Source organism: Trichosurus vulpecula, chromosome 3, assembly GCF_011100635.1.
Source record: "Trichosurus vulpecula isolate mTriVul1 chromosome 3, mTriVul1.pri, whole genome shotgun sequence".
Classification (NCBI taxonomy): Eukaryota; Metazoa; Chordata; class Mammalia; order Diprotodontia; family Phalangeridae; genus Trichosurus; species Trichosurus vulpecula.
In genome coordinates this window covers 285,457,840-285,485,748 of record NC_050575.1, presented here as the reverse complement: position 1 = coordinate 285,485,748, position 27,909 = coordinate 285,457,840, and the positions used below count along the sequence as shown (strand labels likewise).

At 37.8% G+C, this 27,909-nt stretch overlaps 1 protein-coding gene across 2 annotated transcripts in view; it reads right to left on the bottom strand.

The window, feature by feature from the left end:
- Positions 1-5,873: 5,873 nt before the first annotated feature.
- The window catches only part of ENTPD6 (ectonucleoside triphosphate diphosphohydrolase 6), a 46,867-nt gene continuing 24,831 nt past the window's right edge, over positions 5,874-27,909 (bottom strand). For both annotated transcript variants that reach the window (XM_036751841.1, XM_036751843.1), the window contains exons 6-14: positions 27,725-27,760; positions 26,230-26,318; positions 25,179-25,258; positions 24,146-24,210; positions 22,173-22,265; positions 16,873-17,013; positions 10,190-10,246; positions 8,609-8,721; positions 5,874-7,702 (exon numbers count right to left, since the gene is read on the bottom strand). In XM_036751841.1, coding sequence (XP_036607736.1) covers positions 7,604-7,702; positions 8,609-8,721; positions 10,190-10,246; positions 16,873-17,013; positions 22,173-22,265; positions 24,146-24,210; positions 25,179-25,258; positions 26,230-26,318; positions 27,725-27,760 — 773 coding nt within the window. In that variant the 3' untranslated portion in view covers positions 5,874-7,603. The remainder of the gene's footprint in view (positions 7,703-8,608; positions 8,722-10,189; positions 10,247-16,872; positions 17,014-22,172; positions 22,266-24,145; positions 24,211-25,178; positions 25,259-26,229; positions 26,319-27,724; positions 27,761-27,909) is intronic.

The window sequence follows — 27,909 nt, the reverse complement described above, 5'->3', positions numbered from 1 at the left end:
AGCCCCTCCTCCCCGCTTAATCTGTGGGGATCACAGGGCCTCCTAGGGGTGAGACCCTAAGGAAGACCCAAGCGATGGCCCCTTAGGATGGCGGTAAGATCACAAGGCTCCCGAGACCGGGCCGGAAGTCCTAAGTGATGTCCCCTTAAGAAGGCTGTGCAGACCACAGGGTTCCCCAAGGGAATCCAGAGTGGTAGCCCTCTTAACACCACAGTGGGGATCACAGGACACCCCAAGACAAGATCCAGGAGTAAGCCTGGCAAGCTTCCGCTGCCTGTTGCTTCCCTTCACCTGACCCTAGGAAAATCCATGTGATTTGCCCATTCACACCCAAAGAACTCAGGACCAGAGTGGGCAGAGGAAGGCATTTTATTATGCTCCCTGAGAGAGGTGTAGTGCTCACAGGAACACTCACGCTGAGACAGCTGCAGGAGCAGGGGTTAACTATTCCCTCCACTCCTGCTAGAGTCATGGTTAGTTTACAATCTTTGTTTTTTTACATAGTTTTCCTAGGTTATACAGTTTATATAAATAGGATAATAAGGATACAGAAGCAAAAGTGAAGTTAATTAGATTTTCCTTGTCTTAGTTTAGGATTAAACTATATTCTTTTACTTCCCCTACTTTCCCTCTTTAACATATGCAAATGATGCAAATCAGTAGGCCTGGATTCTTGACCAAGACCAGACCCTAGATAAGCTTGAACAGGTTCAAGTGGGTTTGGCCTCTCTAATCCCCCAGACTGCCTTCTCAAAAAGTATGCACATGAATACAAGCCTCTGACCTCTCACCTGACCGACCTTGAGGCCTGGTCTCTGCTAAAGCAGGGGTGGGGGAGGGCGGGGAAGCACACCTTTAGTTTTGTGGAAACAAAACTCCTCCTCCCCTTTCTTACAATGTGGAAACCTACTTTCACTGGGAATGGGTTCAAGAGGGAACAATACATATATATCTAGAAGAGTATAAAAGTCTTCTAAACTCAGAAATTAAAACCCTACGGGGATAGGGAGGGGGAGCGGATAAGGGGGAAGGATCTTTAGAGGACAGTGTGAGGGAATAGGTTAAAGGGGGGTTATAGAAGGGTGTTTAGATTAACGGGAGGATAAGAGAAGGATCCTTGGAGGGGGGCTAGGTTAAGTAACAGGAAGGCAAGGTAGTGGGTAGAAGTAAAGTATAGGAGTCAGGAGGGGTAGGAAGTAAGAGATATGCACAAACATAAAATAAAGATCAGGAGTAGAATTTGTCAGAGAAAAAGGAGCAGCGGTGGTAATCATGATCTTGGACCAAGTTAAGGCTAAAATAGATTTAATCAAAAGAGAAAAACAGGGAAACTATACTATGTGTCAGCCATATTCATCGTTGTTTTGGACTATTTAAAACAACTAGAGAGTATAAGGTTGGAATATTGCTGTGGTGTAGAAAATGACGAGTTGGTGGATTTGGAAAAATATGGAAAGACTTGGACTTATGAAGGAAGAGGTTATCTATTCTTAAAGAAACAGAGGACAAGTAAGTAGAGGATGGTCTTACATAAAATGCATGTGAATGTATATGCCTATATATGAGTATGATTACAGATATCTAAGTATATCTATGTGTAAGTGTATGTATGTACAGGTATATGTATGAATGTGTATAGATAATATATTTTTGTGTATACATATCTGCATATGTATTATGTGTATGTATATACATGTATGCACATTATACACATACACGTATATATAGCCATGCTTAATTACAGCCTTTGCGGGGGTGGGAGGAGAGGGGGGGAAAGGAGGAAAAAAAACCAAAGTAAAAGTGCACAGCAGAGAACAAAAGAAAACTTACAAGGAGGCAAAGAAAAGATGTTTGGCTCTCAACATAATGCATAGTATTTATTATATAGGCTTCCTTGAAATGGAAATTTATTGCTGTACATTTTGAAGCCTCTCATGTTCTGCTGTTCACTTGGCAATGCTTTTTTTTATTTTCTTATTTTGTATTATTTTAGTAAGTTTCTTTTTCTTATTTTGTATTTGTTTAAAATAAAAAAAATATTTACCAAAAACCCCCAAACAACTAGGTTCTTTCTTATTAACTGCTCCGCCCAGGACACAGTTATCTCTTAACCATGTTTGTTCTATTCTTTTGGGGTTTCAATATAATTTTCTTTAATAAAGAGACAAAAGTGAAACAGAGATTAAGAAGTTCTGCTTTTTTTTCCTTTTCTTTTTTGGTTATTATTGCTAATCAGCACACTATCTGTCTATTCTCCTTACTCTAAGCATATCTTTTAAAACCCTTTTTCATTATCTCAGGGTTTTTTTTTTTTAGAAATCTCAACTTTCTGGACTTTAGTCTTCCTCAAACTAGTCTTGAAATTCCATGTCAATTCCATTATATTTGTCCTTATGTAGCTATGCTTCCATCTTCAGTACTTACTTTGACAAATCCATGACTTTATTGATGTGGAGGGTACTCTCTCCACAGGTACATTCAGACTTTCTCATCCTATGCAATTCTTGTCTGTGGCTTTCCATAAACCTCCCAGAGAAGCTACTCAAAGTATTGAAAGCTTCTGTTTCTGTTACCAGGGTAACACTCAGTCCATCCATCAGTTTTTATTTATTCTTGCTACATTTCTGGACCACCTTCTTTTTTGGTCTTCTATATCCCCAGTGATGTACTTAGCCATATACTAAAGTCTACTTATATCCATAATACATCTTTCCATTATGCTTTGTGGTCCTTAAAATTCTGATTTCTTTTGAGGCCAAAACATTTAATGATTCACAGTCATATAGCATCATAAGGAGAATACTGTTATCAAATAGATGGGCTTTGATATCCAGAACAAGTTAAGGATTAGAAATACCACACAGTTTCCCATGTTCAATCCAGTCCCAAATTTTCATATTTAATTCTGGGCCTAGTTCATTTTCCACTTATAATATCTGTTCAAAACAGAAATATCGAAGGACTAATTCAGTTTGTTCATCCAATTGTATGTCATAACTTGGACAATAGATATTTCTTAACCATTTGGTTCTTCCGGTGTGTGTTCCAAGGCCGATTTCTTCTGAATGAAGGTGAATCTTACTGAGGAGACCTGCAGCATATTATCATTTGTAAATAAGAACATCTGGAAAATTTTCTTATCTATGGGATATTCCCTTCCACTTGGATTTTGCGTAAGACTTCCTCCCCAATGCTGGTGAACAGCTTAGGCCTGGGCTGTCTAAAATGTGCCCCCAGTGTGATTTATGCGGCCCCGCTACAAGCAAAGAAATTTACATAAATGCTACCTCGGAGCTCCCACTAAAATGGCAAATCAAAATATATTGTCTATTGTTTCAACAAAAACCTAAGGTTGGACAGCCCTGCCTTAGGCAATCAATCAATAAACATTTATTAAATAACCACTATATGCCAGACACAGTGCTAAGCTTTTGCCTCTACCAATGTGAACTCTTCTCTATGGCATTTAGGGCTCTTCTCAATCTGGTTCCATCTTACCTTTCCATACTTATTACATATAACTCCCTTCTCATGTTCTATTCCCCACCAACACTGCCCTTAACATTCCTTAATGAGACAACTCATCTCCTCTCTGTGACATTGCAGTGTTCCATGATGAGAATATACTCTTCCATCTCTCCCGAAATCTCTAGCTCCTTCAAGGCTTAGCTCAATCATCATCTTCTGCTTGAAGCCTTTCCTAGTCTCCCCAACATTTAGTGCCTTCCCATGTAGGTTTACTTTGTATCTGCTTTGTTTTTTGAATATACCTATATTTGTACATGCGGTCTTCCTCATTGGAAAGTAAGCTCCCCAAAGGGCAAAGGTTGTTCTACTTTTTGTCTCGAAGTGCCAGGTGGCTGCAAGGTCACAAGGCTGTATTCCATTTTTATGGGTTTCTGTGGCCAAAGAATTCATTATCTATTGGCTAACCCTGTTGTGATGAGCCTCTCCACACTTGGTTAAGCTAGTCCTTGGATAATAGACTTTGACCAAGATTGTCATTGAAGACTTTTGATCTTGGTAGTACTTGGCAGAGCTTATGCACTGCTACCACAGCGTTTGAGAACCTGTTACTTCCATACTAAGATGAGGTATTAATTTTCTTTGTACCCATTAAAAATCTGAGATCAGAGAGCTGTCTGCGCAACCACATTTATTTAGGTGCCTCTTTTCTTTGTCCCTTCATTGGATCATTTGTTACTGTTGTGTTGTCAAGTTAATTTTTAATATGCATCCTAACTTTTCTCTCAACTTTCAGATGTTTTTCTAATAACTAGGTCACATAGCTGAGTATAAACTGTTCTTCCCTTGCTATTAAGAACTTTAAGATGATGGAAATTTTTAAAATAACGTGGTACAGTGCAAAGAAGGCTGGACTTGAAGAGCTATGCTTGTGTGAGGTTCCTTTTTTTCCCTTTTCTAGATGACTGATCTCACATATAACTAAATCTCTGTAAGCAGTTAAAGGGGGATGTGAAAGGGGGATGATTTTTGTGTTGTTTAGTTGTTTTTCGGTCATGTCCAACTCTCCATGACCCCATTTGGAGGTTTTCTTGGCAAAGACACGGTAGTGGTTTGCCATTTCCTTCCCCAGGTCATTTTACAGAGGAGGAAACTGAGGCAAACAGGGTTAAGTGAATTGCCCAGGGTCACACAGCTAGTAAGTGTCTGAGGCCAGTTTTGAACTTGTGAAGATGAGTCTTTCTGATTCCAGGCCTGGTGCTCTATCCAGTGCGCCACCTAGCTGCCCAAATGGGGATGACAATAGTTTCAAAACCTACACTCCAAGGCTATACTGAGGGTCAACCTAGCTTTCATTTCACCAATCATTTCTCTAGTGAAAAGAATGAAGTCTAAAGTTGCATTTCTCTTCACCTGTAGTCAGCCAGGCAAATTAAGGTCAGATTTATCAAATGCTCACCCTTTAAGCCAAATGAAATTTCTACCAGAGGCCTAATACTTAAAGCCTCATACCAATATATTTTGGCTCTCTGCCAGTTTTGAAATATGCATCAGAAAAGCAGCAATCACATGAAAATTTGGCCAGCATACTCTACTAACAATATAATTTCCATTTTCTTTCCTTTTATCTTTACCTAGGTGCCCCGTTCTTATGTTTTCAGATTTGTGTAGTTTATACGGCAGTTTTTACTTGTCCCAGGTGCTTTTAACAGGTATCATTTTATTTGACAAATGCTTATTAATAAGCATCTAGCATATGCTTTTATCTTTATAGAAAATCTAGGAGATAATTAGAGTTGACTGGACTCAGTGTTCTCATCTGTAAACGCGGAATAACAACTAAAAGACTTGCTGACATTAAACAGCTAATTAGCTAGAGTCAAGACCAGAGCTCCCAAGCTCTACTGGCTATCAGCATAGAGTCCTTCCCTTTTTTGGACTGTTGCCACTCACTGGAACTCCCCTCCCTATGTCTCCTGCGCCACGGGCATAGCTCATTCATGAAGAAGGAAATAAGCATTTATAGAGTGCCTAGTATGTGCCAGGCACTGTGCCAAGTGCTTTACAAATACCATCTCATTTGATCCTTACAACCACCCTGAGAGGCAAGTGCTGCTATTACTACCCTCATTTCACAGCTAAGAAAACTGAGGTTGACCGAGGTTAAGTGACTTGCCCAGGGTCCCAGAGCTAATAAGCGTCTGAAGCCACATCTGAATCCCCTGTCTTCCTGACTCTAAGTCCAGCACTCTCTCCACTGGGCCACCCAGCTATTTCTAACTCCTAAGAGTTGTTTTTACTGATGACAACAGAAGATTAATTAGACTTGACATTTAATGACTGTACCTTTTAAAGTCTATTTGGAGAGAGATCCGTTTTATATACTCATTCATCAAGCACACAAAGAGTTAAAGGTGACAGTTGTAAACTTTTTTTATTTTGGGAAACACATACAACACTTAGCTGTTTCAGGTACTTACGGGCACAGATGGTTTTTAGGAAATGACAGATGAGTACGTAAACGGCATTTTGGCCGAACAAGAAGAGTGTCTCCTCCACCATAAACTGTAGGTAACCAATATACAGAGACCGCTCCATGGAGGTAGTTTACAGTCAGATGCCTGGAGATCACTGAGGTGAGTTAGTACCTAATACTAGTAATAATAGTACCTAATACTAGTAATACTAGTACTGCACATTAATAAATATCCTACAGTCTGTCTGTAACTTCAAGAAGAGTGGAGAAGAAATTCTGGGAACTTGAGTCCAGCTTCAGATGGAATAGAAAAATTTTCACAAAGTCCGTGTCTGATGCTCCAAAACATTTCCCTTGATCTCCCTATAGCACTGACACTATTCCAGTTACCAACCCAGCTTGGCTGCAAACCTGGCTCAATGCAGCAATACATTCATTTGGACGAGGAAGACAATGCCCAGTGATCTTTCAAGTGAAGAATTTTGAAAAAAACAAAAGTAAATGTATTTATATTCATTAATACTCATAATTACGCTTATCATTTAATTTCTTATAGCCAGTGGTACATAAGATGAAGATGCAGTTCTACCACTTTCTACGCTTCTCTGGAGATAGGATGTTTGCAATTAACAGTGACAACTCTTTTGGTGAAGAAATTATTAAATCCAAAACCAAACCTTGTAAACATTTAGCAGGGCAGGTCTCTGTAAAAACTGAATTTGAAATACATAAAGGCATAAACATTTTCAATTCAAAGGTTCACTGTAGACCACCCTTGGGATTAGTCTATCCTACTGGGGCTTAATTTTCACTCGGTCAACTCAAAGGGAGGACAAAACCCACTAAGCTGAATGTTATCTCTTCACCAACTTCTTCTCTTAGGAATGGATGGAGAAGTTAAGGTCACTGTCTATGGAAGTGAGCAGGTAGGAACAGAAGCATGGGATAGAAATAACCCACCTGCCATGTGAGAGGGGCTTCACAGTACTGGATATGCTTAAAAACATGGGGATCTGTCAGTATGTTCTCCTTTTCACAACTTTCTGGCTGTCATCTACTGACTGAAGAAAACTGGCCTAAACTTAGCTCACATCACTCTTCTGTCCACATAAAACTTGTGAGAGATGAAATAATCCTTGAAGTACATGAAAAGTGCCTAGGTCACTCATGTTCCTGTAGAAGTCTGCCTTGCCATCAAGTATGGGTTGTATGGACACAACAAATCACACACCTTCAAAATTGGACTAAAAATACATTCTGGACTGAATAAAACAAAGCAGTCTATTGTCCACACATTAACGTCAATGTAGGTGTCTCAAGGGTTAGCATTGAAAAGGCAACACAATGCACCAGTAGAAACTGTCCAAAACATAAATAGTGAAGTCTTTGTTAAAAATAAAATCATAATAAATTAAGATTTAATTAACAAAATTGGGAAATGTTTACTTGGCTGTTCACCAAACTGTTCCCAAATGCTGTTCAATAGAAGATGGAGTCACATAAATTCCACAAAGGCGTCAGGTTCTCATGGAGACAGTAGCAACTCTAGTGGAAAAACTTTCAGAATAACATTACTGACCCCTCATTAAGGTGCTCAAGGGCTCTGTTCAAAAAGGCTTGGCAATGTTCTCCAAAATAAGGCCCATATGAGGGTCTCAGGCACTATGAGACTTTGTTCTGTTTTCTGTTGAGTGAATCAATGTAGTGAAAAGTGGCTCCCAGAGCCCAGCTGGTTTCGATGTCATCAATTTTCCGAGCCAGCTTAAAGAAAAAAAAGAGAAAAAGATTGCGTTAAAGAGTGTGGATGAAGGTCATGTTTAAAAGAGAATGGTTATATTAAAGTAAGAGTATAAGGTTATGTTAAAAAATGTAGTATAGTGCACAGAGTGCTGGATTTGGTGTCATGAAGACCCAGGTTCAAATCCCACTTTTGACACTTGCTAGCTGGCATGATCCTGCGCAAATCATTTAATTTTTCTTAGCTTCAGTTTCCTCATTTGTAAGATGAGGGGGTTGGGCTTTTGAAGTCTCTTCCAGATCTAAATTGTTCACTGGAATCTATGCTAAAATAGGATATATACAGGACAGTCACATCTGATTCTACCAATCAATACATCCTAACTGACATGGGATAATAATAAGTCAGATGTTGGAAATGGAATAACTCTAAAGTACAATTTCATCACTTCACTATGTAGCTTACTCTTACTTGTTTTCTTTTAACAAACCACAACTAGTCCATTTGAAAAGTTTATCCATCAAGTAAGATTTAATTAAGAAAGTGTATTCATCAAAAAAGTCTAACTTTATTAAATTTTATTTCCTCTTTTACAAAAGAAATTATGTAAAATATACTTAACCATGCACATGATGTGAGCAGATCATCTTGAAAGTACTCCCTTTAGTAGGAACTCCTTGAAGTTTTTAATTCTTTGTATGGTCAGAATTTAATATTTCTATAACGCTTAAAAGTTCTTTTAAGTTCTTGTAGCCATTGTTTTTTAGTGAAATTTATGTTAATATCCCTTTCAAATTACCATAATAATTTCTAAAAGGAAATTATACTGGAGATTTCTATGGTAGGATTACAGCTCTTAAAATTCTGCTGTAAAGGATTATGATGCTATTTTTGAGGTTGTCAGAAGTACAAAAGTAGCAAACTCTTACCTTAAGTACTTTGGTTTTCGGAAACCCGAATTCTTGAAGTAGCAAACTAATATAGGTAAGGTCCATACAAATAAAAGGATTCTCCTGTGGGTTAACTTCCATGGTTCTACAAACTAGGGGGAATAAAAAAGGGAAATCACCCTCCATTTCACTGCTAGTTTTCAAATGGTTAACTTGAGAAGAGGAATTAGCTTATTTTTCTTGATATGATAAATATGGAGAAGAAAGCCACATCTTTCCCTTATCTCTTCTCTTTACTGTGACTCTACACATGATTTCAAAAAGTCACTGTGAATACCATCTACTTACCTTAAAACAGCAACACAGAATAGCTCAGAATAATTCTCTGTGACATTTCTGAGATTAGCTACAAAAAAAAATCTCTTGGTGATTTCTTTCTATGAAGAGTTATTGATAAACAGAAAAAAAAGAATCAACGGTATATGACACAGAAATAAAAATCTACTTAATTTAAATAATTACAAGTTTTTTTGGGGGGAGAAAGAAGACAGTAATTAAACATCTGATTTTAAAATTAAGAATGGTAACATAAAATTAAATTTAAATTACAGTTTAAAACACAATTAAAAGAATATTTAAATTACAGTTTAAATTCTGTGTTACAGTTAGCTTACTAACCTGTATGTCAGGTATGTTACCTAGAAGAGTCCTATATTCTTCATGGAGTGAGCTGAATTTGAATACAGATAAGATTCCTACAAACTCCAAGATTCTATGTTTGTGTCCTGGAGGTGATCTGAAATCCAGCCAAGGACTGGGGTTTTCTACCCCTGCTCTAGTGACATTACTCACTATTGGCACTAAACCGTGGACAAGTACAAATTAGTTATTTTATATAATTGAAGATGATTGCTCTGGCTTTTCTTGAGAGCCAAAGAACATTCAGTTCAACATATATTTCTGAAAGTCTACCATGTGAAAGGTATATTCCTTTAAGTGAATAAAATCTTAAGAAAAATAACATTTCACATTCTTCAGTGAAAGAGAATGTAAGCTTCTTGAGGTAAGGGCTGCTTCCTTTTTTGCCTTAGTATCACCAGACTATAGTGTGCATGTCAGACATAAAGTAGGCAGTTAATATTTGTCGAATTAAAATGGAATGAATTTTGGAGCATATACATGGATAATTTCAAAACTGCAGCTGCTGCAGAAGTAAGCATTTGGAACCTACCAACCAGGTAAAGTAACATTTCTGACCCATGTACAACTAAATTCTGTGGCATTAGGATGCATGAGATGGCAGTCTCTTATCAACTGGCTACCACTTGTGTTCTTGTAAGGACAGACAACAGCTTTTATACTGAATTTACTGCAGCCCACACAAAATAATAATTAGAAAATATCACTGGAGCAAATTGTGATAAACAAAATTTATAACCAACACTTTATATCTGACACTGTAAAGAATAATTATTAGAAAGATGGTATGGCCTAGTGGACAGAATTGAGAAAGGAGAATCCAGAATATTAATCCTAGCTATGTGGCTGCCTTCTATATTGACATGGAAGCTGTCCTTTGGGGCCTACTTTCCCACATGCAAAAGGTCTAACTTTACTTGCCATATTTTGCTGCAATTTCAAAGTCTTCGACTGTGAGACTGCCTCCTTTCTCCTTATCTGTAAGAAAAGAAAAATGTTAATTTTTACAAAGATTCTGGTCTAGGTCATCACACACAGGAATCTGTGATTTTTATCAGCTAGCAGGGGTGGTGAACCTGTGGCCTTGAGGCCACACGGAGCCTTTTAGGTCCTTGGGTGCAGCCTTTTAACTGAGTCCAAGTTTTACAGAACAAATCCTTTTATTTTGTTCTGTGAAGTTTGGATTCAGTCAAAGGGGTACACTTGAGGACCTAGAGGGCATGTGGCCTTGAGGCTGCAGGTTTCCCACCCCTGAGCTAGGGGATGCTCTATATGGAAATTCCTTCTACCAATGCAGGACATGATCTACGATTTAGCAAGTAAATCCCTTTGGAGTTAGTCATCTGAGAGGCTATGCAACTTGCTGACGGTCACCCAGCTCCTGTCCCAGGCAGGTTTTGAAATCAGGTCTTCTTGACTCTAAACCCACGCTGCGGATTATACAACAATGCTAAAGATGAAATGGGGGAAAACCGTGCCCTGTAATGCTGTAAAGTTCCATAAACCATTACTGTAATTATCCTTGCCTAATCAAGCTTTTTAGGATAGAGGGGTGCTGGAAACTGAATCTGCAAAAATTGCTGCTGTACTTATTTACTGGTCACAATCTTTTCTTAATGGGATAGAGCTTTATGAAAGGTGTGCAGTCTCTACAGGGTCATCAAGGGGAAAGAAGGGGAAACACAATGAAAAGGCCTTGGAGAGCCGAGCAGATACTTCCTTGCTCTAGGGATCAATACAATTCTAAATCTAGGTTCAAAAAAAATTCTGAAGTTCAAGAAGCTTGTTCCTTAGCTGCGGAACAGATGTGGTGGTAGCCTCCTGGAATAATTTTTCTGAGTCTAAAAAACAAACCTAGTAAACACAGTTGGCTGTTCTCTTAAAACTCTTCCTTGGAACAGTAAGATCTCTTTCATGGTATTTCTGCAGAATGAGAGCAGGCATTAAAAGCTTGATTCATTTCCCTTTGGGAGGTTCCCAAGAACACTACAAGGTCTTATTCTGAGGTCATTTGTCTGATTTTTTAAACAATTATGTTTGGGTTTATGCCTTCAAATGACTCTTATCACCTTCAAACGAGTCACCTTTAGAGGCTCCACACACAATCCAAAGGTGACATTGTTTAAAATATTTTTGAAGCTCCTCTTTGGGAAATGGCTTTGGAGCTTTTGGCAGTTTTCTGAATATCCTCAGTGGTGGTAAATAGGTGACTTTTAGAAATGATCCAGAGGATATTCAAAGCTAAATTTGGTAGTCAAACTAATACCATTTTTGGTTAAAAATAGAGATGTGACTCTCTTTGTATCTATATGTACACACATACATATACACATGTATTTGTGTTTGCTAATAAGCATATGTACAATATACACATGTATGTGTATACATGCGCACACACATATTTTACCACACCTGTGATTTTTTGGTAGGGATTTACTGGTGAAGAATTTTCTGCAGATCAGTGCCTTCTCTACAAATTACTGTGGTACAAAGTTGCTTGGGGCACCAAGAACTTAAGTAACTCCTTGCCCAGGGTGAAATCAATTTTAAAACAAGATGAAAGGACACAGAACTGGAAGAGACCTTAGAGACTGTTTAGTCCACAGGCTCTTAACAGATGCTCCAACAGGTTTATAGATTGATTTCAGCGGGTACATGAACTTGGAGGGGAAAAAAATTATTATCTTTATTTCACTAAAATTGGTTTCCTTTGCAATTCTTTGTATTTTACTTTATACATTTGAAAACATCATTCTGAGAAGGGGTTCAGAGGCCTTACCAAACAGGGGTTCATGATTAAAAAGGTTAAAATTCCTAATTCTAATCCAACTCTCTTATTTTATAGGCTCAGAGAGAAGAAGGTCCATGCTCAAGGCTATATGGGTGGTTCTTTGCACAGCCGGTATCCGACCCCAGATATTGAGACTCCAAATCCAGGGCTCTTTCTAATTCTAGAATTATTCTAAACAATGGTTACATCATTGAAATTAACTGTGCAGCTTTCCAAGGTGAGAACACTAATTTGGATTGGTAAATTCTGCTATACTTTTCCAGGGGGAGGGGAAGTTTCATTATATTCTGGTACCCTGAAGGAATGAACTCAAATAATTTGAATAGTTTGCTGTTGTTGTTTTCGTATATGTTTCCCAGGACATGAAAAATGAACAGATTAATGGGCAAAGAGTATGTGTCCCTTTATGGCTATACTACACCAACTGTAGTCTAGGCTGGAGCTGCATAACTTTTTTAGTTTGTGACACCTATGAATTTGTTGGGATATGAACAAGGGAACATATTCTCTCTTCCTCAACTCCCAAGCCATCTGTCTACCCACACTGACAAAAACATTGTGTAATCATAGAAATATGGACTAGATGTCTTTCTTTTTCTACCATCACTGACCATTCAATACTTTAACCAATATGGTTAAAAACTGGCAAAGGGCACTGAATGCTGAATGATACATACAGTATTTAAAGTACGTAAAAGATTTTACTTATATTACTCCATTGGAAACTCTTACAATAACTTTGTGAGCTAGGCACAAAAACATCTTTATCCCCATTTTACAAATGAAGAACTCAAGGCTCTAAGAGGTTGGATAGCTTGACAAACGGTTACACAGCTGGATGCAGGAACTGAACCCAGATCTTGATGACTTCAAGTCCAGCACCCTAAGAAACACAGATCACCCTACCATCAAAAGAATCTTCAGGAAGAAGATGAAGCTAAATAGAAGAATAGCTCATAGGGTATTCTTGGTGAGGTGAATAAAGAAATTGGTTGAAACATCACATCATGGAACATTTTGTCAACCTGTGTTTCACTACCCCTGATAATGACCACCATGGAAATAACTGCATTTTACATCATAACATCTGTTTTTTGTTTTCATTTTTTTTTGGAAGGGGGAAGGCAAGGCAATTGAGGTTAAGTGACTTGCCCAAGGTCACCCAGCTCGTAAGTGTGTGTCAAGTGTCTGGTGTCGGATTAGAACTCAGGTCCTCCTGACTCCAGGGCCAGTGCTCTACTCACTGTGCCACCTAGCTGCTCCCATCATAACATCTGTTGCAGATTATAGAGAGGCAGAAACATTCTATAAAGAACTCTCTTTAAGACCCTCCAAGTTAAATCAATATATATATACACGCACAGATATATAGATATATAGAGATATAGATATATATAGATATCTGATGACTTCAATTCAAAAGTAGGAATAAATGAGAGTCAAATACGTTGACAAACTTAACTCAGGAATAAGGAATTAGAGAGGCCAAGGATACAAAACTCTCACATGTCTCTATATCATTAATCCTTTTTTTTTTTTTGAGAAAAATTCCTAAGGCATTGGATATGTAAAGCACTAAATAACATCACAAAAAATCAAACTGACTGTATTTTAAAAGAGGACAATGCATGACTGATGTGGGAGTTATTCCTGAATCAGCAGCTTGTGTACGGTCAGATCATTGACATGTTAGAGCAAAAATCCAAATCAATACAAAGCTGGAAGAAAAAAAATGAAAAAGATATAACATGCAATTAAACCTCTGACATACCTTATTTAAACAAACTACTGATACCAGGAAATAGGAAATGGATGGAAAAAGTGATGTTAACACTGCTTGTAGCTTTTTCATACAGATATTTAATCAGCTGTGATAATGAGGCCAAAAATGCTTAAAAGCCTCAAGTTTACAAACACATGACTCACTTGGGAAGTAGAAAGCATGAACAACACTGATCTGGAATATAGACTTGTTTTAAGAAGTTGTTTAGAGGAGGCTGGTTGGCATCATTGCCTCATTCAAGAGTGAGGTGGAGTAGAGAGGAAAATTAGTTTAAAGAAGGTTTGGTAAATGTCACCCTGGGGTCATTTCAAGAAGAAACTGGAAGGAACACAACAAATAGATGAGAAATGGTAAATATTTTTACAACAAACTCTCTTCATCATTACAAACAGTGGAACCAACCACATTTGAACTCTAAGATAACAGCACTGGGCATGCTTATAAAGAAAGTGGAAAAGGCTCCAGAGAAAGAGGGGAGAGGATGGTCTAGACTAGGAATGCACAAAGAACATCTGTGCTGGAGGTGACACAATCCTGAGGGGATAGAGATTGGTTTTCAAGGTATCTGAAGGAAGAAAAGATCCCAAAAGTGTGGGGGGAAGAAACCCCAACCAAAAACTCAGACTCAGTTATAAAAAAAGATGGCCAAGAGAATATTAATAACTACTACTAACTAATAAGTCTCCTTTCTCACCTATACAAAAAAATAAAAGAATAATCCAGGATTAAAAATCTGAATCTTAAATTTTTAAGATTGTTTTAAGTCTTAAAATCTCCAACAAGGAAACCCACAAGAACACATCAAAATTATACAAGATTCACGGAAAGAAGTAACAGAGTTAACTTTGATGATAGTTAATAACAAGTGAAGTAGAAGACAGCCAGATGCAGACTTGCTGAGGGTATATGTAACAGTCATGTAAATCCAACACCCATTCCACTTTAGAGAAGGATTCCTTATAGATAACAAGGTCCTCCAGCTTCTCCTCTTAGCAGATGAAAGTCTGTAGATTGTATCAAGCTCTGGTATACTGCAGAAGCTAAATGAGAACCAGTCATCCAAAGGAATATGTCCTATCTCACAGAAAATATACAAAGTGGATGAAGAATACTGTCCAGACTACTAATATGCAGTTGAATAGACAACCTACAGAGCTTATTCATCAGTATATGCACCGCAGACAGTATAAATGGATAATGAGTTGGGCACAGATCTGAACAGGAAGAGAGTCGGTTGCGATGACTTTTGGGATGCTACAGAGATTCTTTAATTAGTCTAAGCTGCTTTTGGAAACAAAGGCCCACTTCTTTAATACGTGTGTGTGTGTGTGTGTGTGTGTGTGGTTACAAGTCGCAGAATATTTTAGACTCTAAAAGAACTGAAGGACTGTTTAAAGGGCAATGTAGAGGTACATAAAGGGTATGAGCAAGCTGCAACACATTATAAACAAAGAATTATGCTAAAGAAGTGATCCAAAGGATGTGATCAAAGAAGTGTCTGGGTGAAAAAGAAGTTGGGTTGGTTATGTGGCGAGAGCATGGGAGAGCTGGTGGTTAGCCCATGTGTTCCTTTGGTATCATGGTAATATCAAAAAGATAGAAAGAAAGGCTCCCAGAACATTGGATGGACCTCCTATGGAAAGCTTATGGGAAGATATAAACAAGAATCACAGAGGAAGGGCAGGTATAGGTGCTTTATTCTATACTACTGAAGGAATACTCACATTAAGATCACAGTTCCATTTGAGTACTGTGTAGGCAGAACTATTTGAAGATTCTGAGACAGATGGTAATTTCATGTAATGATTCAAATCCTTATTTGCCCCCAACTCTAGGTGGTATACTTCAATTTGGGTTTTAGTTTAAAAGGAAATGACCAGGTTCCCCACTTATTTTTTCAATTCATCTAACTTTATATACGCTACTTATTTCTCTGCCTAACAGTTTTATTTTCTACAAAATGGAGATCAAAACTCCTTTTTTCCTCCCAAGCCAATGGCACTTTATTAAAACGTCCATGGTCCCCTAATAAAGTGGACTGAGATCTTCCTCACAAGATCAAAACTCTTAACCTTGGCTTATCTCATTAGGATATATAAAGATGAATTAGGTTATATCTACACCATTCTGACCTATTCAGAAGAAGCTGGTAAAACTGAGTCCCTTCCACTGCAAGTCTTTCTTAGAGAAGGAAAGGCTTGAAATATAATCAAATAGATGGCAGTGGTGATATAAAAATAACTTAGTTTGCATAGTGCTTTAAGGTTTGCAAATTCTTTCCTCAGAAAAATGATGCATGCTACTTCCAAATTCCAATTAAAGTAAAGTGGGGACAGTGATGCTCTGTCCAAGGTGTCTGTCCCTAAGGCAGAGTTAAGATGCTACTTCAGCTATGTTCCATGGAAACTTGCTAGATTTGGATTCAATTTATTGGTATGAAGGTCACCTGTCTTAAAGAAAAGTTTCATATAAGTACAAGGTATCTTTTAATATAAAAAAGAAGTGATGGTTTTAGTGGTATCAATGAACTCATTAATTTCTAAAAGCTAAGTTAGTAGCTTCTTACTTCAGAATTATGACACCACAATGGGAGAGAGAATCTGCCTCAGACCTGGATTCTAATTCTTCCTCTGACACATTGCAGCTGTTTGACTCTGGGCAAATTTCTTAATGGCTCAGTGTCCTTGGCAACTCTCTAGGGCTGTAAGTTGTGGACAAGGTGCTGACCCACATTGGTAGGGGTTTATTCATTGGGAATTCTCTACAGAAATGAAATAACAGGTCTGGTCTATCGTCTCCCTCCCAACCCTCCTCCCAAAAGCTAAACTCTCAATGGGACTGTCAGTGATTGCTAAGACAGTTTCAGGCATATTTACGTAATCTTATCTCCCAGATTCCTTTGACATGATTAAGAGTGAAGGGGAAAAAAAATCTTTCCAGAGGTAACAAAAGAGATCTAGTATTTGGAGATCATCCTAACTCTGGTACCACTAAACTGGGTGTGAAAAGGAGAATTAACATTATCCTTACCTATGAGACCAACATTTGCCGCAAGATCATAATAATAAGAGAAAGCATAAAAATCCAAGTTCTTGACTTCTTCAGTTTTATGCACCTTATTATGGAGGATTTCTGATACTCTTTTAGAGCACAATTCATACAGGTGAACCCCTAAAATCAAAGGAAACATACAATTGGTTTTGATTTCTGAAAATCACTAAGAACACATATATGTGAGGGCCTAATGATCTTCTGCATATTTAATTTGTGAAGTAGTTCAATTAAACGTGAAACAAGATGCCAGATATGCCAAAGAAAACTCATAAGCTTTTTGTTTTCTTAATCAGATCTGGAAATTACTAAACTATTAAAAGCTGATGGGGAGAATAAGTTAATAGTTTATGAGGCTGAGTGAATTTTCACTACCCTAGCCCCAAATAGAAAAAAAATTCTAGAATGCATGGCCAATGAGATGATAATAATTGCTGACATCTTTTTGGAGCTTTAAGGTTTGCAAAGAGCTTTCCATACTTCGATCTTCATAACAATCCTGTGAAGTGAATACTATAGGTATTATCATAGACATACTGCAGATAAGGAAATTGAAACTCAGAGATATTAAGTGATTTGCCAGTGGTTACACTGCCATTGTAAGTATCATAGACGTGATGCGAATCCAGGTTTCTCTCTACTGCACTCTTCACGACACTATATTATCTCTTACACTACCATCTATAAATGGGTGAAAGTATATGAATGACTATCATCTCTTGTTCTGAGAAAAGCATTAGTGTGAGCTCTGTACTCTCCTCTTCTCCACATCCCACAATCACTTAACATTATAATCCTTTACTCTTGCCTCTGATAATGAGGTGGACTTTCTTACCACTAAGGCCTAAACCGAAATGTGTCCCCTCTACACGTGCACTTAATTCCACCCTTACCATCTCCTTCAGCAGACTACCCCTGCAGCCAACCCCCACTTCAATTTCTCCCTATTATTGCTTCCTTGAATCAAGTCTCCTCATCTTTAAAGAAAACATCACTAGAAAACACATCAAGTTACCCTCCCACATTCTACCTTTCTCAGCCAATTTCCTAGAAAAAGCCACCTATACTCATTGCCTCCACTTCTCCTCTTATTTTCTTTTAACCACTTTGAAATACAGCTTTCGACTCTATTATTCATATCAAATTGCTTTCTCAATTTCTTCTAATCTTCCCCCCCCCCCCCCGCCAATCTCTTAAAAATTCCTTATCACCATTGAGGGCATGACTTTGTAACCTTGGTGTCATCCTTGCCTACTCACTGTCACACAGCCCACATATCCAATCAATTAGATATCAAATCTTATCATTTTTGTCTCCTCCAAATCCCGTACATCCAGCCCCTGCATGACCACCATCTCTTCATCTCTCACTTGGACTAATGAAACAGCTTTCCAAATGGCTTCCTGCTTTAGGTCTATGCTCCATAGAACTGTCTGAGTGATTTTCCCCAAAGCTTCTCTCTGACCATGTCATTCATCTGATCAAGAAGCTCCAGAATCGTTTTGTGGCAAAGATAAGGAAGAAATATAAGTAAGCTTGTCGAAGATGGGGACCACTTCACTTTCGTCTTTATATCCTTGGCATAATGTCTGTCACAGGGTGGGAACCGAGTAGATTCTTGTGAATTGACTGAAACAGTAAAATTCTATGGCTCTGAAAGGGGTGTAGGGCATTGGCAAAACAAGAATAACGTTTCCAGAGCAATAGAAGGCCAGCAAGAACCACCACAATGATATAATTACTTGGATTGATTTTGCACAATTCTTCTGAAGAATTCTGAGTTCATACATTAGCTAATTTATCCTCACAATAGTCATAGGAGATAGGGAGGGAGGGGCAAGTAGTGGTGTCTCCATTTTACACAGAAATCAAAAGCATAGTAGGGGTAGATGATTTGTACAATGTTAACACATTAAGACTTAGAATTAGATTTACAAGGCCTCTTCATTGGTCTGGTACGGTTAAGTAAGATATACAAAAATTAACTGAAATTAAAAGCCAAAAAGGTACCTTTGTAGAAACAGGGAGGCTATGGGTAATTCTCAAATCATATACGTCCCATTCATATACATCTCTTATGTATGAATAATCCAAGAAGCCTGCTGGTCACAGAAATTTCCCTTCCTTTCCTATAGTCAATGATTGGCTTTCCCTCCCTTTCCTTCTGACTGCTTTAGGAATTATCTGGAATAGGACATTCTTTCTCATTCTCTGCTCCATAATTACACATCCTCAGGGCCAGTCAGTCCAGAATAAGGTTTGGGGTGGCAGGATTAGTAGAGGTTAATCCTCCCTCCCACTCCAAGTATAGGAAAATAGGAGGGAAAACTTTTTATCTTCATCTGTTCTCCACTGTTATTAGTAAGCAAAACCCTTAAAAAAAAGCCTTAAAAGGGCTATCTGACAGAGGAGAAGATAAGAGTCTGTGTTCTTTTTCAGACAGGGCCAGGGGAGGAGAGGAACCCTGGTTAAAAGACAGACAACAGACATTTATACAGCCCTTTAAAGTGTGCATATTTCATTTGAACCTTGTAACAATCCTCAGAGGTAGGTACTGCAGGTACCTTATTCTCATTTTATAGATGAGGAACCTAAGGCTAAGACAAAATGATTTGTCAAAGGTCACGTGGACAGTAAATATCAGAGGCAAGATTTGAACCCAAGACTTCACGACTCCAAGTCTAACATTCCAAGATGCCTTGCTTTAGTGGCCCAGGTAGTAGACAGGAGATATAAGGAATAATGGGATAGAGAAGTGTCCATGGGGTTTCATACTGACAGGAAGTATTAGGCCCTCCATGGTTATTCACGCTGAAACTCTGGACCCCCCAAACATCCAAACTCTTCAAACTAATCCAGGCTAGATCATCTCTCCTAATCTCCATCACTGTCCTACTCTTCAAAGTCTGCCCAAGCTCCTCGTCTCCAATCTATCACCCCCGACCCTAAAGTCCTTCACCTGACTCTCCATGAAGTCCCTATCCTATGCCACAGGAGTTATTAACAGTGGCCTGGAAGTAGGAAAGTTCCTGTTCTCAATGCCTACATGGAGGTTGGGGGGTGTGGGGAGCCACGGAGGAAGTTAAGAAGGACTATGAGTTCCTGACCCTGCCAAGGCTGCTATGGATGGAGAGCTGTTCCCATTGTTTAAATGTCTAATGAGTGGACAGTATGCTTCTAGGTGATAGCCAATATAAAGTTTATAGAAGACCCAGCCTCTGCCTTCAAAGAGACAGTATTGTAGAGGAGTAAGATATCAACAAATATCAATATAACATATATATATATATATATATATATATATATATATATATATATATATATATATGTATGTGCACTAATGAGTCATAAAACAAGATAGTGTATGTGATAGTGCACTATATAATTTCATTATCAGACACAGGTATTTATCTTTTTTTGGGGGGAGGGAAGGTTTAAAAATCTACGTTTTAAGATCCAGCTCAAGATCCTCCAGGAAGCCTTCTCCGGTTTCCCTAATCAGAAAAGATCTCTCTTTCCTCTAACTTGCAAAAGCACATTTTATCTGCCTCATGTATTTATAGGTTATTCTCTGCTAGATTTATATTTGTATTGCATATTTGTATATATATTATATCTTCAAGGTCTTTGGGTACAGTCTTTTGACTGAGTCCAAGTTTTACAGAACAAATCCTTTTATCAAGGGGATTTGTTTTGTGAAGTTTGGATTCAGTCAAAGGGCTGCACTTGAGGACCTAGAGGGACACACACGGCCTTGGGGCCGCAGGTTCCTCACCCCTGCTCTAGACTGTAAACTCTATGAGGTCAAAGACCATGCCTTAATTATCTCTTCTTAATTATTGTAATAATTTTCCCCAGCGCTTTGCAAATCACAGGTACTTAATAGATAAGCTTTGTATAAGGGTGCAACATGTATATAAATGGTTAGATTCTCTAACACTAGACTTAACATACTTCAGACACAGGTAATTCATAAATTAAATGGTTTTGTTGTGAAGTGGTCTGGGAATGTAAGGGTTTCTAACAATGTTTCTATAGGAAAACATGTTCCAATTTCTAAACTACTGACTTATAAATAATTTTTTGTAAGTCTGTTCCTAAAATAGGGGACTGCCCAAGGTTGAGTAGCAGATTCACTATAATTTGAAGAAACCCACTGATAGGGCTATCTGCAGTACTTTCATTTTTTTCCTTGCTAAGCAGCATGGAGAGAGAGAGATGAGTGGGAAATTATTTCTGTGGCAACAGTTGCCAAAGTGAAAATGCCAAGATTCCACCCCCTTTCCTATTCACAAACTTGGCAAAAAGGTTATGTTTCTTTGCCAACAGCACAGATACATTTGTTCAGCTCCAAATCCCAAGGGTGGGTGGGTGATTGAGTGAGTGGAAGAAAAGTTATTTTGCCAGGTCCTTGGGATTGCAAGAGCTTATTAGGAAAAGATACCCTTTCTGGAAAAAAGGCACACAGAGGCTGGCAGGGGATGTAGAAAGAGACTTATGGAATACCAAATTATATGCTTAGATTTAGCACTGTTGCCTAGTGCAGTGGTTTCCAACTTATTTTTGGCTTAGAACTCGACATCTAATTAAGTTTTTCTTCTTTCTTTTTTGGATGCTTTAAAAATTGTTTTATTATGAATGAGAAAATGACTAACATGAACATTTCCATATACAAAGGCCAGAAAGAGAAAGGCATGGGAAACTGTGACTCTTACATACAGCGAGTTCATCTAATTAAATTTCACAGCTAGGCCTCTATTTCTCATCCAACTTCCTTCTCTTTGTGTTCTTTCCAGGACCCTGCACGTTAGGTGCATTCTTAGGCTGTGAGGACAGGGTGACTATTTTACGTGATGTTTATGGTACAGTTCTCACCACAGCCTAATGTGTACCTAGGCACTTAATAAATGCTCCCAGTGATTATGATGACTTTTAAGAGCCAGCCTTCATGACCTTCATGTAGAATTTAGGGCTTGAAGGAATTCTTGGCTCCATGGAAGACCCTGCACTGATAAAACAGTGAACCAACAAGTAGGGGAATAAGCCTAGGAAAATGACCCCTGTTTGGGCTAAACCCTGGGGAAAAAAATTGCTAGAACTCTTGAGACTGTTCTTTCTTATTGCATGATATAGGCTTGGTAACACTCCCTTTTTCTAAAAGGTACCTGAAGAAAATAAAAAAAAAAAAACAACACAAGGTACTAAACTTCTCAGAAGGCTGTTCTTTAATCTGTCAATATCCTCAAAGTGAAAAGAATAAGCAAAAGGAATAGCCATACCTGTTTTGTGCCCTGAAATTTTGTAGGTTATTTCAGCATGCTCCCATTCTCCATTAAAAGTGGAAGGAAAGCAGGGGCTAACCAACTCCTTGTCTGAAACCAAAATCATAAATATCATGTTACAATGAGAAGACATAGAACCAGCAAAGGCATGTGGATCCCTGCACAGAGGAATTCCACTGTGCTGTTGGTCTGGAATTCCAAAACGCTTCTGAGTTGGCAAATAAAGAGGAAGCCATACCTAAGATCGAGACACTAAGCTTCCACTTGCAAGGCCCCTTTTCAAAGACTGAGTGGGGCATTTTAGTTTGCTCAAAGGAAAAACTTGAATTTTGTCTACAAAATTTTGAGCGAAACATTAGAAAAAGTTCCAGATTATTTCAGAATAAACTAGTGATGAATTAGTGACTAGAGATGGGGGAAGACATTCAGATTTGAAAAACAACTCTCCCCCGCCCCTCGACCCCTCAACAATTAGATTTTGTACAAATAAAACATACTCTGGCCTTTTTAACAAAACAGAAGTTTCTACCTAGAATCCAAATCCTTAACATTGAATTGTTTTTCATCACAGCCTCCTGACCTATGATTGTTAAGGGCAATACAGAGACTGGGCACTAGTATCCTTGGAGGAAGAAGATGAATTAGACCATCAGTCATTTTCAAGGACAGCAGAGCTAGGAACCACAATCATGACATGACTCCACAACCAATGAGGGCCTGAGCTCGAATTAACCTACTGTTCAGTCCTTTATGGTCACATGAGAGGCTGGTGACCAATGAAAAAATAGGTCCACATAGTTTGAGCCTCATAGAGTACCTTGTGATTATGAGCACTATTATAACTGGAGATTGCTTCAGGATAAATTTAGAAAGGGATACAAGCAAGATATGCACAGGAGAAATGAAATTATGATTAGCAGACAAATTTTCCAGGCTTTTGAAACTGGTATGTGACAAAGAGGAGATGATGATCTATCAATGCTCAAAACTGGAATTAATTTTGGTTAGTATAAATCTAAAAGTCTATTTCATAAAAGGATACCTATATGAAAACCATCATTTAAGTTTTCAGTGTCCTACAACGATGGAAGTATGACTGATTTTCAGCAACTAAGGAATGGGAAGCTAGAAACGTCAGAGCTGAAACTGAGCGCCATCCTCTGATTTACCATAAGAAAGGGTTTATGGGAATAAAGTAATCTATGATAGCAAACTAAAAATAAGTCTTTTGAAAACTCGAATCACTGGATGAAACTATAAACTCTAGTAAGCTTTTGTTAATGGTATTCAATTTTATAGCTAAAAAAAAATATTGAGTAACTCAGGATCTCAGATGGATTTCCATGTAGCACATCCCATGTTATACAATGTCAAAAACCTCCCCTTAAAAGGAAAGTCTAACTTTGGTTTATTTTATGAGTTTTCATAGAACAAAAGTCTCAAAAGGAGAGTTCCCACAATGCTAGAAATCAAAGCATGCACAAGTAAAGAAAAAAATTCCTATCTGTGGCACAGCAATTTGCAAAGGTCAAAAGCCATTCATTTGTAGTACTTACTCTCGTAAAGCTATATACAGGGGTAATGCAATATTTCAAATATCTGAAATTAGAAATAGTCTCGTTGACACTCAAGTTCATCTTGCCATAAATGATATGCAGCTGGATTTCTGAAGCCAATAAGAAATTGTATTTCTGGGATCTATTTGTGACTCTATACCAAAAAACCTGCTTCTGACAAGCTGAGAGTGAGAGACCAAGAGCCACAATGCATTTGCTTTCTTATGAAAGGTCCAGGACACAGGATAGTGATTGTTGTGCACAGGGGCACCAGTATACATATCCCTACTGTAAGCATCCCCACAGGAGGGGAAGGATGAGTGGGTTGCAGAGATTTTTCAAGGACTGCTTATGTCTGACAAACATAAAAAGTAGAAGTTTCAGAAACAGGTCCTAAAATTTCTTCCTACTTACCAGGTTTTCCCTCTACTCCTCCTAAGATTGCAAGCCTTGCTGACATCAAACCAAGTCCCAAGTAGCTGTTGAAAATAAAATCCTTGGTGAAAGAAGGGCCTGTACCTCAGGGAATATACACAATCATTTTGCAGTGCATCTACCTGGCCTTGGTCCGAAGCAAGCTGTTTGGGAAGGAGCTACACAGGCTGCTTTTAGTCCTCTTTTAGAAACTTCTCTCTGTGTGGTTCAAGTTTTATTATGATAATCTACTGAAGCTGATGTATAGCAAGAGGAAGTCTGGAAATTTTATTGCATATTTTTAAGCTTCTCCCCCCATTTTCCTTAGATACAGTCCAGATTTCTTTCAGTAAGGATAGACATTAATGGGAAAAAAAAACAGCTAAGATGCTTCAGTTTTATTCTAAAGTAAATGAAAATGACCTAGTATCTTCTTTGATGGCAATGAAAAAAGGCTAAAAAATGCACTTAGGTTGGTTAAGAGGTAAGGGGGTTCTATAATGATTTTTAAAATTTTATTTTTATTAATTTATTTTACAACACTCAGTTCCACAAGTTTTTGAGTTCCAAATTTTCTTCTCCTCCATCTCCTCTCCCCTCCCCCTCAAAGATGGCATGTAATCTGATATAGGTTCTACATATACCTTCGCATTAAACTTCTTTTCCCAATAATCAAATTGTAAAGAAGAATTATAGCCAATGAAATGAACCACGAGAAAGATGTAACAAAACCCAAAATAAAATAAAATAAAATAAAATAAAACAAAATAAAAAGAGAGCAAATAGTTTGCTTCAATCTGCATTCAGACTCCATAATTCTTTCTCTGGATGTGGATAGCCTTTTCCATCATGAGTCTTTTGGAGCTGTCTTAGAACCTTGCATTGTTGAGGATCTATAATGATTTTTAAATCTTGAATTGTCAACAGTGCAGCTGTTTCACTGAATCACTTGGGAATCAAAAAGGGGACATACCATGCCTCTTATCGTTTCTTTGTGACTAAACTGTCAACAGCTCTATTTCTTAAAACAAACCTGTATGAATATAGCTTGTAGGTACTATTGAACATCTGGAATGACGTTATATACTCAGCTGGGGATGTCTGGAGGGTGACCTGAAGAGCAACAGAAGGGTTACTGTGATAGACCAATGCTGTCATTTCCAGAAGAAACCTTCTTCCTCCCAGGGCATTGGAAGGATCACAAACATTTACAGAACTACTTAATATAAACCAGCTTGCCAAATTAAACCACAAAGAACTTCATTTTAGCAAAGATCATAATAAGATGTTTAAGGCTAAGATCCAATAATTTTTTTCCCTTAAGGATAATTCAGTCTGCTTCCCAATATGAGACCTAATCAAGACAATGAGGAATTCATTGAACCCAATGATAATTTCGATAAATTCAAATGATTCCTCTGATTTGAAGTGAGCAGGAGAGGCATAGCATTTTAAAAACAGTTTACGTCTTTATTTAAAATATGTTAAGTTTTTAAAGAATATTTATTTTGAAAAGGCCTAAAGCTATCTTTAAACAATATCACCTGGCTCTTCCTCATGTCACAGAAAAATTTTGGGGAGGCAGATGGCGACGTCTGCAAAGTGCTTTTAACTCTGGCCTAAAGATACTAAGTTATTACCTTATTTATCACCCCATTAAACTGCCTGCCAAATGGAGCAAAAGAACAAATTCCCTTACTACAATCTCTGGTTTCTACTTAGGAAGTGGAAAACAAAGCCATTAGTTTCAGTAAGATATTAATAGAACTATATGGATGCCTTCACATAACTTTGCTAAGTGTACATTTTTTCCTGGGCAAATCCTAGCCAGGGGTTTTTCTTGAATCCATATTACCAGTAGTGCCCAACTCCATGGTGGCTTTAAGAAATGTAGAAAGAGACTTTAATCTGATTCTCAGGGTATTGTGATAAATCCCATATCAACCCGGCATCAAACAAGGCAACTAAAACTAAAAAATAAAGATTGCTACAATAGTGACTATATATACCAATGCTGAAAAGCTAATGAAGCTTATCTTGGGTCAGTGCTTCATTGCAGAAAACAGATAGTAGGATCAGATTACCTCAATTTTTGGAAGAAATGTGATTTGTGTTGATCCACCTCCTAAATCCAGCATGCCTACACTGTTCTTTCCTGGAGTGTTTAAATTGCCTAAAGTACACAAAATAGGATCAAAACAGTGCTGCCTCATGATAGCTATTAAATAGGTATCACAAAACAATGTAAATAAAAGGATAAAAACCCCAAACTCTTAAGTAGAGAAATTAAAATGCTGCATAGAGTTTTGATATAAAGGTCTTACATGTTTTGAAGGAAATAATGGCTTGGTCATCTATAACCTTAGCTAAAATAATTATAGCTACAAAAACTAGCACCAAGGAAGATACTGGGATCGACCCACCTAATGGGAAGGTGATTAATACTGGTTCACTCCCTGGAAAATCATTCTTCAAAAAGAAAAATCTACCTACTAAACAAATTCTCTTATGCACAATTATTAAATCAGAGAAAGGAGCTCCAATCTTTGTCACTGGCAAGATAAGGCTCTATGATAATCCTACATTATAAGGTGGTTCTTTTAGCCAATACAGTTTAAATGCCTTAGTAGAGGGGCAAAAGTCAAATTATATCTTCTTGGATATTTTGAGCAATATAAGTAAAATTGTCTTTTAGCTCCCTGACAGGGGGGAACCTTAATGCATCATGCCTTTAATATTTTAGTTTCTTCATGGCCCTTATCTACCTATGTTTGTTGTGAGAATCAAATGAGACCATAGGATCATGTATTTAGATTTGGAGAGGCTTTTAGAAGTCATTTTGTTCAGTGTCCAAGAGGTTATATGGCTTGCCACGCTGAGCAGACAGGTTTTCTGTCCTCTAATCCAACACTCCTTCCATTACACCATACAGATTTCCAAGCAGATAATACATGCGCAAATGCTTTTCAGAGCACTAATTAAATGTAAGGTGAGAAGGTAATTAGTAAGCATTTATAGTACCCTTAATATTGGGAAAGCACTGCATAATTAGCTTTATGAACTACTGCTCAGAAACATGGCCTAAAGGAAGATTTCACATTATCTTGGATCTAGTATTATATTTTTGTTAACCCCTAATACAAAAGTGGGGTGAATGAACAATGTGTCCACAGGTACTTGATGCTTTTGGATGAAAATGACTGTATAGGATAAAAGGTCAGGCAAATAGTTCTGCCATGGCATGGGCTTGAAAAGTCAAAACATTAATTCTCTTCAGCATTAAAGTGGGTTAAATGGTTAGAAGTGAAATAAAAATGCACAATGCTTAAGTCCAGGGCAATTTTGACTTGTTGAGGCATGTAGACTTTTAAATTCTATTCATTAACATAGCCTGTGCAAATATTGCACTGGAACTATGGGAAATTACAAAAGAAATAAAAAAAAATTAAAAGTCCCCCAAAACAAGCCTTGCTTTTAAGAAGGCTAGTTGAATATCCAAATTTGGAAGTGAACCAGAGGCATCTTTGAAATAACACTCGTTAGGTCACAGCTTTACTGGACTATTACATTAAAGCATACCTGTTAAAAAGTTCACTGTGATCCATGCTGAAACTCCTATAAGAAAGAATTTCACAAATATTTAAGTTTGGATAAAACAGTCATTCATAAGACATAGACATTTTAAATATATAATACTGAATGAATAAATGGAAAAAATATTAAATGCTAAGAACTATGCTGATTAGGCCCCCTAATTCTTTTTT